Here is a 14,995-nt window from a genome sequence, read left to right on the forward strand (position 1 = left end):
GAGCTCAGGCGAGGCACTCAGAGCCTGTCTGGAAGGACCTAACAGTCACACATCTAGTACTGTTCAGAGCCTCCCTGCCACTCTGTCCCCAGACGCTCAGCCTCTCTGGGCCACTAGGAAGACAGGAAGGGCAGAGTCCCTGACATCTGTGTTTTGTGGTTGGTAACTCTTGGGCCTGGGGCGTGGGGTGGCTGGGAGTCCTTCCTCTCCTTCCCAGCTCTCATCCTTGACATCTCTGCTTTTCCCATCTTGCAGAAGAAGCCGTTGAAGATGCCGAAGGACCCAGTGAAGCACCTGCTGACCCAGAGGAGCTGGCCAAAGACCAGGGGAGCGGCAGCGGCGAGGAGGGGCAGAGCAAGCGGGCAGGTAGTGTGCATGGCCGTCCTCGGCCCCAGGCCTTCTCCCTGGGAGAAATGGCGCTGGCACTCTGGGAGCAGACCCACCACCCTTCACCCCCTCTTCCAGAAGGATGCTGGACCTGGGCTTGCCAGAGGGAGTTTTACTAGGTCCCCTCTCCCCCCACTTTTTCTTTCTGTTTGGAGACAGGATCTCACGCACTATAAAGACCAGGCTAGCCTTGAACTGGCAGAGATCCACCTGCCTCTGCCAGGGTTAAAGGCAAACATCCTCATACCCTGTTTTTCTCTCTCTTTTCCTATTCTTTTTTAAAGCACCCTTCTTATTGAGCACCAGGTTCTGAAGTTTTGAGGTCCCGTTTCTTGGGCAGCCGCTCAGCGCTGTTGCCTTGTTCTTGTCCTCCTTCTTCTGTTGAAGACCCATCAAAGACGTTTGTCACATGGACCTTGGTTGAGGTCACCCCTGATTCTCAGCCTCAAGGTTACCAGAGGCAGTGAAGGGTGGACATTGTTCTGCACCTGGGGACCTGAGCTGGGCCTGCGGACTCTTCCCAGCATTCCCCTTGCCCACGGCCAGCGTCCGCAGGGGGACAGTGGTGTAGTCTGGCAGGGGGACATTTTAGCAAAAGCTGAACAAATTGCAGAAGCCAGGGCAGGAAGTGCTATTTCTGGAAAAGCCAGTGCCGAGAGAAGAGAACGGCCATTTCTCAAGATGACAGGATCTCTGTCCTGAGGAGAGGAGAGCCGAGACAGAAGGAAGGCTGGGGTTTGGAGGAGGAGCCGAGGCATTTCTGAGAGGATTTACTGGGCAGATAAGTCTCACAGACACCACCACAACGCTAACAGGAAATGCTGTGACAAGCAACAGAAATTATTCTGTTTGGTCAACCTCTAATTCTTAATGCCATGCTCAGTATTAGAATTCCTTGATTTTTTTTTTTTTTTTTTTAAAGAAAATATTTACCTTCTAGAGTCTGTATTAGTTAGGCCTTTGTTACTTTGCTAGGCAAGACTGTTCTTAAATCATATAGAGGGTTAGGGGTTGGCCTTCATTATTTAAACAAGATACAGAATCTTGGAGAGAGGCCAGAGGAGAGCGTGGAATGACTGAAGGCTGAGAAGTCCTGCCTCTGATGAGCCTGCAGAAATCAGGGCTGTGTGGCCTAGAAAAGTACAGTGTGGGAGGTGTCCAGGTAGCAAGGAGGACAGGCACGGGCAGGGGATGTGCCACGGGGTTCACTAATTCCTGGGAGCAAAGGATGGGGCGCCGACTGAGCAGAGGGCCGCGCCAGGTAGATTTCACTGTCCACGTGGCTCAGAGTCCTCCTTTGAAGTAGGCTCTGTGGTGTTTCCAGTTTGACCTTGCTACATCTATCACTGAGGGGCCGTGTCAGATGCCTTGGGAGGGTCTGTGAGGGAGAGCCAGGGAGGAAGGGGTAGTCATCGGGCACAAGGCCCCCTTGGATGTGGGGAGGGGTGTTTCTAACCGTGTTACCTTGGCTTTACTGAGTCCCTAGTTTTTACTAAACGGTTAAGGTGAGAGATACAGACAGTGTGGACGGCCACCAAGCATCGTGTGCCCCAAGGGAGCACATTTCACTGACACACTCTGAAGGCCCCGATGACCTTCAAGGTCACCTGTGTCAGCATGACCCTGCCATTTGCTGGGTGACAGTGCTTAGCCTCTTAGCTTCTCTGTGCCTTCATATTTAATGAGATAGAGGTTAAGTACAGTGTCCAGCATCCTGCTGCCTTAATACAGGAAGCTCAGAACAAGGCCAGGCATGTGGTAAGCTCTGTGTCCTGAGTGTGTTAACTAGTCAAGTCAGGAAGCCTGAGGGAAACCAGTAGCTAGCTGACTCTCTTAGCCTTCTCCATTTGATTATGAAACCAACGCCCCGCCATGGTGGCTTCTTGGAATTTTGAAAAGTTAGCAGGAGGAGCACACAGGAGTTTAGCTGGGTCTGGTCACCGATATCCGGTGTGTATGTTGCTTGCATCCCATGTGGGTGCTGAAGACATTATGGAAGGATGGCTGCTTGCAAAGTCCCTACTGTGTGCGACACCCTGCACTGCTGGCTCGGCATGTGCTTTGCCACACCCGTGCAACCTGTGTAGGGCAGGCTTTGTCGAGGGCAGTTCAGTCGAAACTGGTTCGGCATTGATGATTCAGAGTGAGTACCGTCTTCCGTCTTCATGCCAATGGACATCCTCAGCAACCAGGAGGCCACTAAAAGGCCGTCAAACTCATGTCCATAACAAGGCTCTCCGGTATGCATTCATCCACGCAGCGGGGGGGCCCCCCTCTTGCTCTTTCCCTCCAGAAGACAGAGAGGAAACAGCATCTCAGGGGTACATCTTACCAGGTGCCTAGAAGTAAAGGAAGAAGGTGGGCCTCCTTGCCGACCCCTTCAAATGGCCCTCCTCTGACCTGAAGCGTAGCTCTGGCCGTGGCACCTGAGTTTGTAATGGTAGGGCCTTCTTGACACACTTGGGGCTAGTTTGCTCTGGGAATGGATACAGGTACCAGCAACCTTTCTGAAGCCTTCTTTTTGGATACCTAGTATTTTGTTAAAAAAAAAAATAGTAATTTAAAAATAAAATCTACATATCTTTGGTTTGTTCCCTAAATTGAGCTGTTGCGATCTGATTAAGCGTGATGGGGACTGCTTCCTCCCCGCAAACAAGTAAACAATGATTTCACAATTTGTTGTGATGATCAGTGGCTGCTGCTGATGCAAATTAATATTTCAAATGGGTCTGGATAATTGGCACTTTTTTTCCTAGCTATTGATTATGTCGTTTGGGGGTTTGTGTAGAAATGGATAATCTTGAAGAAGACCTTAGTTACTTTGTTCTGTTGCTGATTCTCACCCTCCTCTATGAAAGAGCGTATAGACAGCCACCCTCCCACTTCCGCCATTTTGCAGGCTAGGAAGCTTCTGCTGAATAAGCTCAGGCAGGGTACAGAAGGTACACAGGCAGACTGAGAACCGAACGCTGCTCTCCCGGACTTAGGACAGAAGCCACCCTTAGCAGCATGCCCTGCCACCTTCCCCGGGAATGGCGTCTTCGTCTAAGCACTTGATCTGGTTGACCTCTGGGACCCGAGGATAAGGAGTGGATCCCAAAATTGTACGGGGGGGGGGGGGGGGGGAATGGCAACACAGGTAGCACCAGCGTGTTCACGATGACCGGAGCGTGCCGAGGCCAGCGAAACGGCTCAGCAGGTAAGCGCTTGCCAAGTAAGCCTGCTGACCTGAGTCCCATCCCTGGACAACCCCACACACACACACAGCAGAAGGAGAAAACCAGCTCTGACCCCCACACATGCACCTTGACACGTTTGTGTGCTTAGTGTGCACACACTAGATAAAACCAACTTCAGTGGAAGCAGGTTGTTGACGTGGAATGGGCTCTGGGTGTGAAGTTAGGAAGGCCATTAACTCTTGAGTAGCGGTTGGCCGGGGCACTTAGTTTTGGATGCCTGGAGTGTCCTTTCTGTGAAAAATGGTCAAGTAACACCACCAGCCCTAGCACCCGTGGGCCGTGTGGTGCTGAGCACATCTACAAGCCATTGACAAGCAGGGTCGTGTTGAGTCAACACGCAGGCCAGTGGGGGTGGGGTGGGGCAGGAAGGCATGGGAAGGCTCTTGGAAGTCGAGCGTCTGCTAATGGACTGCCATTTCCACTGTCCAACTCTGTGGTTTTCGCCTTTGAAACTTGAACATGACCTCTTGCTGTCGTTCGCCGGAGTGGGTTTGAGTGTGAGCGTTTGAGATTGAAGAGCCCCCAGCGTCCCCCATTGAAGAGTGATTAATGCTGTGATTAGCCAAGTCAATCATTAATTGCTATAAATTAAGTGATATACAATTAATGTGGTGCTTTATCACCAATAATTAGGGGACAAGATTGAACTGTTGGCAAAGAACCATAGTGAGATGGTTATTGAAAGGCTCTAGCCACCATAGTCTCTAGCCACAGAGCGCCAGAGTCTGGCCGAGGGGACTTGAGACAGGATGACCAGGGGATGCTAGTGCCTCGAAAAAGGGGGCGGAGCACCAGCTCAGCCCAAAACAGAGGCATGGTGATGCTCTGAAAAATATCTGACTGGTGCACCCGTGTATATTTTTGTTAAATTTTCTGTTAGAAATGCAGTTGAGTGCTTTCTCTTTTCTGGAGAAAGGGCCCAAAGGGACCTTTTTAAATCCATGATGCTCACCTAACATGGAGGAGCAATTAGCGCAGCGGAGCATCCATGATTTGAATCTATGGGAGATTGCTATTAGAGGAGGTATTAATGGGCGACCAGGAGGGGAAAGTGTGTTTATGGACTATGGTGCTGGCAGGCATGATTTCAATCGGATTTGACATGTTTAACATAAATGTATAGTGCACGGCTCTTGCCGCATATGAATAATTCCTGCGGAACCACAGCCTTTCCAGTTACTGAGTTTGGGGGAGATAAAAAAAAAAGCAGGTCAGGCACATCCTGGTGAAATCTCTTGCCAGCCCGCCCATTTCTCTGTTGTTTACAGCTCTGAATAAATAGAGATGCTGTAGTATAGGGGACTTAATGCCCCAAAACGGAATCTGTCACAGAGTGGAAGGGGCCGCCGCCTTCTCCTCCTCTAGCCCCTCCCCCTGCTACCTTCCCTCCCTTCTTCCCCCTCCCCCTTTTTTAATTCAGTCAGATACATAGAGACAAAATAAGATATGTGCTAAGAGGAAACATGGATTGAGGAAAGCACTAGGTAGCAGGTGTCAGAAGCCACAGTTCTTCGTGTCCATGCCTGCCCTTAGGTCATGGGTTGTGGAAAGCATTGGGTGAGCAGGTGTCAGAAGCCACGGTTCTTCATCCCCATGCCTGCCTTTAGGTCTTTGACCTTCAGTTTCCAGACCTGTAAAATAGCAGGTTGAACCAAATCCCAGAACTTCAAATTCTGGAACTGTAGATGTTCATTCAGAGGAGGCATTGCTGAAGGGTAGTATAGACCTCCAAGAATATTAGTTACTGCCAGGCGGTGGTGGCGCACGCCTTCAATCCCAGCACTCGGGAGGCAGAGGCAGGCGGATCTCTGTGAGTTCGAGGCCAGCCTGGCTACAGAGTGAGTTCCAGGAAAGGCGCAAAGCTTACACAGAGAAGCCCTGTCTCGAAAAACCAAAACCAAAAACCAAACAAACAAAAAAAGAATATTAGTTACTAAAGTCAGGGCATTAACAACTTTCCCCAAAGATCTTGCTGCTGTGTAGGTCTTTAATATAGCACGGGCCTGGGTCAAGGGTTCAAACAGACTTTCTCCGTGGGGTCAGATCGCACCAAGCCCACGCTTCTTGGTGGGATGGCAGAGACTGCAGACCCTCACTGAGTCCCATGTTACTGTGGACTGTTACGCTGTCAGCACAGCCCAGTGTGGCATGGATAGTAACGGAAGTGCCCCATGAGCAAATGGCCAGCCAGCGCCGTGTGCTCAGAAAGCATCTCGTTCACCAGCCCCGCACCTCTACAGAAGTAGCCTGGTTCTGTGTCATTCTGGCTCCTGCTTCCTTCTCTGCCTCACCCCAGAGTTGGTTTGCCCTTGCGGTCTAGTAGGATGCAGGAATGCTGGGAGCTTTGTTTGCATGGCCTCTTGGTGGCTCATGTCCTTGCTGGTGGGAACTCTTACTGGGTTTTCATTTTCACACGGCTAGAAATTGGGTAGCTGTCAGCTTCTCCAGGGTCCACTTGTACCCCCACCCTTCTTTCCATTTTCAGACTACTTTTAGCAGAACTTGGCTGTGTAAGTCACTGCAGGCAGAATTCTGTCTCACAACTGAAAACAAACCAAGTATTTTTATGGTGGTAAGCAAAAATAGATGTAGGGTGTGGTACGTAGCTGGACTTGCCTGAATTCCAGTAATTCAAAGCTTGGCTCTGAGAATTTACATTGTTAAGTCGTAAGTGATAAGACCCTATCAGTTGAGCAAGTGTGAGCGACTGTGTGAGTGTGTGTGTGTGTGTGTGTGTGTGTGTGTGTGTGTGTGTAGACATGCAAAAATGTAAGCAACTTTGTAAAAGAAGTGTCATGTGTAATCAGATAATCCTGGCACAATGTAATGAGAATTGGTAGAAGGTATAGATTAGGGACATGGGATATAAAGGAGTAACTCATTGTTCATCACTGTGGAAAACACTTTTAATAGGGGTCAGGAAGGTGCTCAGCCGGCAGGGCCTTGCTTTGTGAGTACAAGGGACCTGAGTTGGAACCTCAGAGCCCATGTTTTTTTTTTTTTTAAAAAAAAAACAAAAAAAAACAAAAAAAAAAAACCTGGGTGTGGGGCATGTAGCTATAATCCCAGCTCCAGGGAGGTGGAGGCAGGTGGATCCCTGGGATTTCCTGGCCAGCTGTCTAGCCTACTTGGTACCTTGCAGGCCAGAGAAAGACAGCCCCTGAGAAACGACAGCTCCTGCTTTCCTTTGGCCTCCACACACATGCACACACAAGGAAATCCTTGTAGACGTGCTTGTGACTCTGAGACTGTGGCCCGTTGGTCTTCTCTGCCTTATTTGAGCTCAGATTTCGTGAAGGTCTGCTGTGAGAATCTTAGCAGGATTCTTTAATGCATACCCCAGTACCTCACGGGACGTCACTTTTCTTAGGCACAACCATTCTCCCTGGGTCCCCTGTTATCTTTGCAGCTAGAGAGCTGTGTCCCATAGATTAGGAACTCCTGAGTGTCAGAGCTATGAGCAGCTCTCCATGACCCACCAGCGGGTTCTTTAACCTTCTGGGTCAGACATCCATACTCTCTACCTTCCAAATGGAAGAATATATAATACAGCTACTTTCTCTTATTATATGAAAAGAGACGACCTGGCAAATCCTGTGTACTTTTTACGGTATCACATAACTGTCAGCTGTGTATATGAAGGGTGGTGACTATATGGCATCTACTGAGTTTTGTATGTGCTGCTTAGCACTGCTCAGAAATGCCCTCAGTAGTCTGTTAATCAGACAGCCTGGCATGAGCTCTTTGAAATAGAAATGAGTTTGTGTTTAGGGCACCCAGCCCTTGGGGGAGCAGAAGTGTTTCACATTGCTGTACAGAAAAACCACATTTAGGATGCTTTCACTTGTCCTAAAACCAAGGACTCTCTTTCATATGGTTTCACAGCCACACGTGGGCTCCTATTAGTTCCCAGATACTTCTGAAAATGAAACCACTGTAACAGGTGTCTGAGACTTTCTAGCATGCTAGACCCTGAGATAGGCCTCCACTTCTGGTAGGCTCCTGGAAGCCCTGTGAGTGGAGGTAACTACGAGTTCAGTGTAATCGATAAAATGCTCATAGTCTCCCAGCCGGGATCTGATCCAGGTGTGAGCAACCTTGACTATTGTGCCTTATTCCCTGGCAGTGAGGACTGGTAACTTCCTGTCAAGGGAACTCTGCCCAGGCAAAAAAGCATGTGGGAAAATACCAGTGCCAAACCCTCCCCCAAAGGTGCATGGGAACCACCTCCCCTGTGCACACACCACATAGCCTCAGCTTAGGATGCTGTGAGCAAGCCAAACACGGAGAGTGTGAAAACTCAGGCAGTCTGCTGGGTAGACAGATGACTGACAGCCTCCCCAGTGCTAGAAAAGAGGACAGTGATTTCCGTTTCCTGACAAAGCCACACCAGGGTTGAGGAGAAAGGTGCTTTGTAATGCTAAGGGGAAGTTTCGTGTGGTGGTTCCTCTGTCATCATGGACACATTCCCAAGGTGGTATGATTTCATTAATAAAACTTAGTCAAAACCCTAGGATGTTAGGTTTGAACTAGGAAAACATTGGGAGAGTGTGATTATATTTGCATCTTTGGGATCTAAACTTGGAACCCACAGAGATTGGCTCTAGCTAACCTAAAGGACGTTTGAGCCTATGAAGACTGAAGGACTTCCATTAATTGCCTTTGGCCTGGTCCCATGAATTGCGTTTCCATTGAGTTTTGGATGTTTTGTTCTAGGTTTTTGAATCAGTGTCTTATCACATAGCCCAGACTAGTGTTCATTCACAAGTCCGACACAGAGGGAGCTAGGTGTCTTGCAAGCAGAAATCCAAGATGTCCTTTTGGGAGCTCAAATCAGCGTAGTTAAGCAGCCTTATGCATATTTCAACAAGGAATTAGGGCAGCAGATTGATGCCTCTGATGTAGAATGGAGCACTGTTTTCTCCCCAAAGATACAAGCAAGCAGCTGCCCCGGCCGGCATCCACCAGTTAGCATGGGTCCACCATTCCACCGTGAGGCTTCCAGTGTTCTCTGGAGAGGTAACTTACAGGGAAGACAGTGACCCCTCAGCTCAGGACAGCACCTGATCTCCACTCCCGAGACAAACTGTGTAAACAGGAGTTAATGTGCATCTGCGTATCCTCCCAGGGTTGAAGTTCAGGGGACTTTGGCCAGGACAGCTTGCAGGTATATAGGCAGGGAGGCCAGCACTGCCCCTTTGGGCAAAGTGAGAAAAGCCTACAGGCTTTTGCTTGCTTTTCCAGGACCTGTGGAAAGAAAGATTTCTCAAGGCACGCTGTCATTGTGAATTCCAGAGCAAACACAACAGATGCATGGAGGTGATGCTTTCTAGATTTCTGGCTTGGAAATGTATCTGCATTTGCTCTTAGAGTGAGAAGGTTTCTCTGGAGGACAACTATTTGTAATCCTTCACCTCCGGCCAGAGACGTTTGGCTTTGAGACCAGGCCTGCCCCTTCTTCCCAAATTAAAGTCTCAGGTTGTCAGAGTCACTGGAGATGGACTGGCAGGTCTGCGCATGCTTGTCAGACTCTAACTTAATCCAAGTTAGAGCAGAACGTGTTATGACTCCTACCAACGACAACAAGCGCTGACCCGGACAGCTGCTCTCCAAGTGTGGTCCCTGGAACACTGGCCTCGCCAGGGAACTTACTGGAAATACATTCTCGGGCTCAGACCTACAGAATCGTGAGCGTCTGCAGATAGGGCCTGGAGCCAGTAGTCTTTGAGTCTTGTAAGGAGTTTGGACCCACTCTGTGGAGTTCAGGACCAGAGATGAGAGCAAAAGCCACTTATTTGTACGCCAAGTCCTGAGCCCCTTCTGCCCAGAGAGCACTGAGCTTGGCTAAAGACGGGGGTGTGCCTAGAAGAGATGCAGATGCCGAGTCTGGGCAGATGCCACCATCGATGGCAGAATTAGAGGTGGGGCGGCGGAAGGGTGCTGACCGGAGAGGCAGTGTCACAGTGACAAGATGTGACAAGGATGCCAGTGCTTATTTCAAAGTGGAAGGGAACAGTGGTATCTGAGAGTCTCCCAGTGCTGGCCTGTCTTGTTGGTAGCTGAGTTGATGGAGAACAATTAATCTCCTTCAGTAACAGTTGTACCCATCCATAAGGAACTCAAAACTTCATTGAAAGGTCTTTCTAGAAACACGAAGTCTACATTGTTGAGATCCGTATGGCATGCTGAACCAGTGTGGACACTGTCTTCTACCCTGGGGTGGATGGCCTCGTTCTTGAACATGCTTTTTAGAGACATGCTTCCTAGAGAGCATCACGCTCCGGGGGGCCCTTCCCAAGGAGATGCCTCGGTAGGCTGGACTGAGGCATGGAGGAGAAGCTCCAGTTCTTAGGAGGAGTGGGCAGGTCCTCCCCTGCTGGGTGTTCACAGGCCTGCTTCTGTTCGCTCCCTCGAGGTCTCCCAACCCTCTAAAGCATCTTTAAGTGCCCGGCTGGAGGCACAAGGAGACTTTGCACGCCTCAAGACAGTTGGCAGCAGAGCAGACTCTTTAAAGGAATGTTGTTCTCTGTATTAGCGGAGGAAGAGAGTTTAGCCAGATCTCTGGCCACTTATCAAGCACAGTAGCTCTACAGAACAGAGTCAGAAAGCCCGGCTCGGCCCCTGGGGAAGAGCTGCAAGCTAACGCCAAGATTAGCCCCACTCACATCGCCAGTATGAAGATCACAAAGTCCTTCTAGAGACACGGCGCTCGGGCTGCTGAGAGGGAGTTGGAGGTCTGCGAGCAGCTGGCGGAGAAGAGCTGAGGCGCACACCTCACCTTCCCTTTAACGAGAACCCTGAGCTGAGTGGCCATTTTCAGATCTGCAGAAACATCTGTGTGTGATGTGCTGGGGCAGCTATCCCAACTCAAACACTTTAATGTGAAGTTGTGTGAGGGGAAAAAAAATTCCCACTTAGTCAATGGAGATAGATAAAAGATTGCTGTAAATTTCTGGGGCAGGTGGCAAGCTGGTTTACGGAACACAAGGCGATGAGACCTCTGGCTTACGGAAAGCAGCATGAATTAATAATCATTTAATTGGCTCCTCCATTATGTTGCTGGTTTGGGAGATGGAAGTTTAGATGGAGGGGCTGTCAGTGGTACTTCCAGCTACGAGTCTGATGTTGAGAAGTGGGGGGGGGGGTGACGGCCCCTGGACTCTGGATCTACAAGTAACAAAAGTCAGGCAGTATCCTGAGCCCTCGGTGGGCTCTCCCCAGGACCCCGCCAAGGAAGACGCTCAACACATTGGTAAATATCACCTTCAAGTGACATAGTACCAAGAGGGATATCGGAGAAGGAACTTCCAAGTCACATGGACAGCTCAGTCCCTACTCGAGATCTAGGTAGTAACTCTGGCCAAAGGGAAGCTGGCCCACAGCCTAGTGTCCACCATGCCAGCAGCCCTACTGCCAGTCAAAGTGATGGGAAGGTGAAATTTGCATGGGAACCCAGAAAGGAATTCTGCCAGTACTTCAGTCTCCTTTGATTGCAAATGGATCTCCTGTCTGATGTTTTGAGGAAGCCAGAGACTTGGACCTTAAGGTTCCTCTTGCTCTTTCTCCATGGTTCTCCCAAGGCAGCAAACCCTTGCCTTACTTGGCCTCGGCATCATACAGCTCATGGCACTAGATGAGAAACAGACATGCGTTGTGTGGAGTCCTCTGTCCAGTTGGGCTGGACCTACAACTGTCTTTTCCTTTACATTTCAGGGACTCAGGTTCAGAATTTGTGAGTGGAGATTGAGATTGGGGAAGAATTTGTTCTAGGAAGAATCTTTTCCCCATGAGTTAGAGAGTGACATTTAGATGCTGTGTTCCCACGCGCTCCACACATCAGAAGCCTGCCAGTGGTCCCTGTTCTTAACAACAGATGTGTTTAAACATCATAAAACTTTTTATAGAAAACTACAAGTCAGTGCTGAGCATGGTAGTGGCACACGCCTTTAATCCCAGCACTCAGGAGGCAGAGACAGGTTGATCTCTGTGAGTTCAAGGCCAGCCTGGTCTACATAGAGAAACCCTGTCTCCAAAAAGTGGGGGAGGGGAAGAAAACTACAAGCAAACTTTGGTGAATTCAAATGAGCTTTCTTCCTCCTCTGTTCCTTCTGATGAGTGGAAGAGGAATACCTTACTACTAACTATTAATAGTTAATAAAACTTATTGGTAATTGTTTTTAGAAGTTTGCCAGACAAATGTGATAAGGTTAAAGTATGTAAAGGTTGGTGTCTCCATTCACACATGGTTCCCCCACTGAAGAAGTCATGCATGATGACCATGTGTCCCCTTCGGATGTAGAGGAATCTCATGCCCTCAGACAGAGAAGCAGGCGTCAGGCCGCCTCCTTTCGGGATTTGTCCTTGTCGGTTTTAGTGGCCCACCCACCATGATTTAGGAGGCTACGACAGGAAGCTGAACTCTAGGAGCCTCTGAAGCTGTGACAGCAACGTGCTGATCTTTGCGGGGTTAGCGGGGTGGGGCGACCCTGACTCCCAGATGCTGAGTCTGTACTCAGTTGGAGTATAGTATGGATTCCCCCCAGCTTTTCACGGTCACAGCATCCCACCTGCCTTAGATAGTGTGCCGTGCACCATGCCTGCCTCTCCGTGACTCCTTACCACATTCTGGTCCCTTGGCCTTGCCGGAAGCCCAGCATGTTGCCTGTGGAGGATTCATTGAGATTTAACAGATTTTCATATGACATAACTGCCAAAAAGGAAACAACAACAACAACAAAAACAACCTGCCTAAAGCAGCAAAGCAAAAAAAAAAAAAAAAAAAAATACCCCCTGATGTTTGCACAGCATGGATCCAAATACCCACTTTTCATCTTTTCATGGACAGCTGGATTTAAATACTGAGCCATTTAATTATAATATTTAAAATAATGTAGCTACACAATAAACTTAGAAAATTAATCACAAAGCTGTTACCTAAATATGATAATCACTTTCTTCTATTTTTTTTTCTCCTCCAGTGCTTAATGGTTTATCTAGAACAGAGTATAATGGTGCCTTTCCTCTCTTGTGATTTGTACTTCTGATTTCCACAGCAGTCGTTCTGACGTCTGTAACACACAGAGCAGTGGCTATGCAGCCGCGTACTGTATCATGCCCTATCGTATAATGCCGAGTTTTGGCTTGTTTCCTCCACCCCAGCCAAGGATTGGGACTTGAACTCAGTGTCTGGTAAACACTGGGCAAGCACTCTGCCCCGAGCTCATCCCCCATGCTTTCGTTCTGACAGGGTCTCACTAAGTTGCCCAGGCTGGCCTGAACCCTCCGAAGTCCTTCTGTTTCAGCCTTTCAGGGAGCTGTGCCCCCGCCCCTGGCTAGATGGTTTCCACTTCGTTTCATCATTATTATAGAAACGACGTCAGGTAGTCTCTGGTGTCGCTGCCAGTTTACTACAAAGATTCCACACACGGATTATTCAAGCCACGTTTCTGTGGTCCATCTATTTCCTTTTTACCTTCATGATATCAGAGAAGACTTAGAATGTCCAGTAATTGATTTTTTTAAACGGCGTTTTCTATATTGTACCACCCTCTTCTAGAGTTTATGGTAAAGTTGAGAGACATCTTCAAAGCAGAGAACCACAAGTACTCTTTCTTGGTGTTCATGCGGCCTTGTCTCCTCATGCCGGTGATGTGTGCCAACGGCAGGGGTGAGGGAGAAATGGATTTTGAAACTGTGGCCCTTTTGAAGTTGTTCAGAGAAAAGCCTGAGAAAAGCTGAGTCTGTGTGGCTTGTGATAGACCATTCCCCAGTCTGTGTGGCTTGTGATAGACCATTCCCCAGCATGTTGATGGAGATCTGTTGGCTCATGTGCAGAAATTATACAGAGGGTCCTAACCTGGGCTAGGGATTGCGAGGGACTGGATTGGATGTCTGAGGTCAGTTGAGGGAGGTAGTGTCAGATCTACTGGACCTTACTCTGAGGAGCAATCTCCCGACACCTCCCAGGGAAATGCCGCAGACTGAGGATCTCTCTCTCTCTCTCTCTCTCTCTCTCTCTCTCTCTCTCTCTCTCTCTCTCTCTCTCTCTCTCAATAAAGGACTTGGTAAGCTGCAAGGGTCTAATGCCCATGTCTGCAGACTTTGTTTAGTAACAGTGTTGTTGTCCTGGGTAGACAGGAGGTGAACCTGGGACTTTGTGTACCTGTGGGTGTGGTATTTCATACACAGCTGGGCTGTCGTGTTTCTGAAAGGAGGAGGAATGAGGGAGCGGTGTGCTGATTTGACTTGATTTTTTTAAAACACTTTGTGACCGCTCCTTAGCTCAAGCTGACAGAAGAAGCTTTAGAATCCAGGAGCAGTTGGGAGTTAGGGGGCAGGGGAGAAGAACAGGGATCCCCCCACCATGTGAAGGGAGAGAATGGTAGCCAGACACCAGAGCTCTCACCCTGCACCTCACCACACTCCCTGTGTTGGAGTTGAAGGGAGAGGATGGGCTCGTTGGTTCTTCAGGGAAGCAGAGGCTGCACTCGCGCTTGCCTGTCAGCTCAGAGAGACTGAGACGGGTTGGGCGGTCTCGGCCCCATTGCCCGTTCGTTCACACTACGGAGGAGCAGGCAGTCGCCTCCTCTCGTAGTGGGGTGGCAGGTGATGGAGGACTTGAGCAGGCAGTGCCATTGTCCTGTAGCAGTCACAGGACTGGGCGGGGATGGGCACCAGGAGTAGAACCTGTATCTTGCCGCCTCCTCCGCTGGAAGGAGGCACACACAGGTGGCTCTCCTCTTCTCCGTTGTAAGTTCCGAGCCTAACCTAATGCCTGTTGCTCAGGGATGGACATAAGGGAGCAAAGAGGATGACCAGGAACAACTAAGCTTTAGAAATAGTTCTGGTAATTCTGAGAGTTTCACACAATGTATTTGGGTAATATTCACCCTCAGTTCCTTCCCTTAGCTCCTCTTAGATCCAGCTCCACCTCTCATCCCTCCCACTTCATGTCCTATGTTATTTATCGTCATCATCATCATTATACCTATTTGACTCCAATTTGTGCTGTCTGTGGACTTCGGGGTACGAGGCCAAAGCAAAACAGTGTCTTATGATGGGTCCACTGCACCCATGAACACACAGCAACTGTGGGTGCCTCCACACCTGCTCACGATCAAGCCAGTCAACCTTCTAGCATGGAACAGGAGGAGCTCATGGGCTCCCATCCTGAACTGAGAAGCTAGGGGCTCTCAGTCCTCTCTAAGGGTGCGTGGGGGGGCGGGGGTCCACCACACGCCAATGGATGGACAGCAGGTAAGCTTGTGAGGAGTATCATTGGTGGCTTCCACTCACCATGTGTCCACTTGCAGAACAGTATGTGGGAGATGAGGGCCCCGCTCAAGGCAGAAGGAGCACTCGAGCTGTGG

General features: G+C 49.4%; 1 protein-coding gene across 1 annotated transcript in view; it reads left to right on the forward strand.

The window, feature by feature from the left end:
- Zfhx3 (zinc finger homeobox 3) overlaps positions 1 to 14,995 on the forward strand; it is a 170,735-nt gene that overhangs the window by 124,812 nt on the left and 30,928 nt on the right. Inside the window, 1 exon segment of the mRNA XM_028889219.2 lies at positions 256 to 366. Coding sequence (XP_028745052.1) covers positions 256 to 366 — 111 coding nt within the window.

This window comes from Peromyscus leucopus, chromosome 5, assembly GCF_004664715.2.
Source record: "Peromyscus leucopus breed LL Stock chromosome 5, UCI_PerLeu_2.1, whole genome shotgun sequence".
In the NCBI taxonomy this organism is placed as follows: Eukaryota; Metazoa; Chordata; class Mammalia; order Rodentia; family Cricetidae; genus Peromyscus; species Peromyscus leucopus.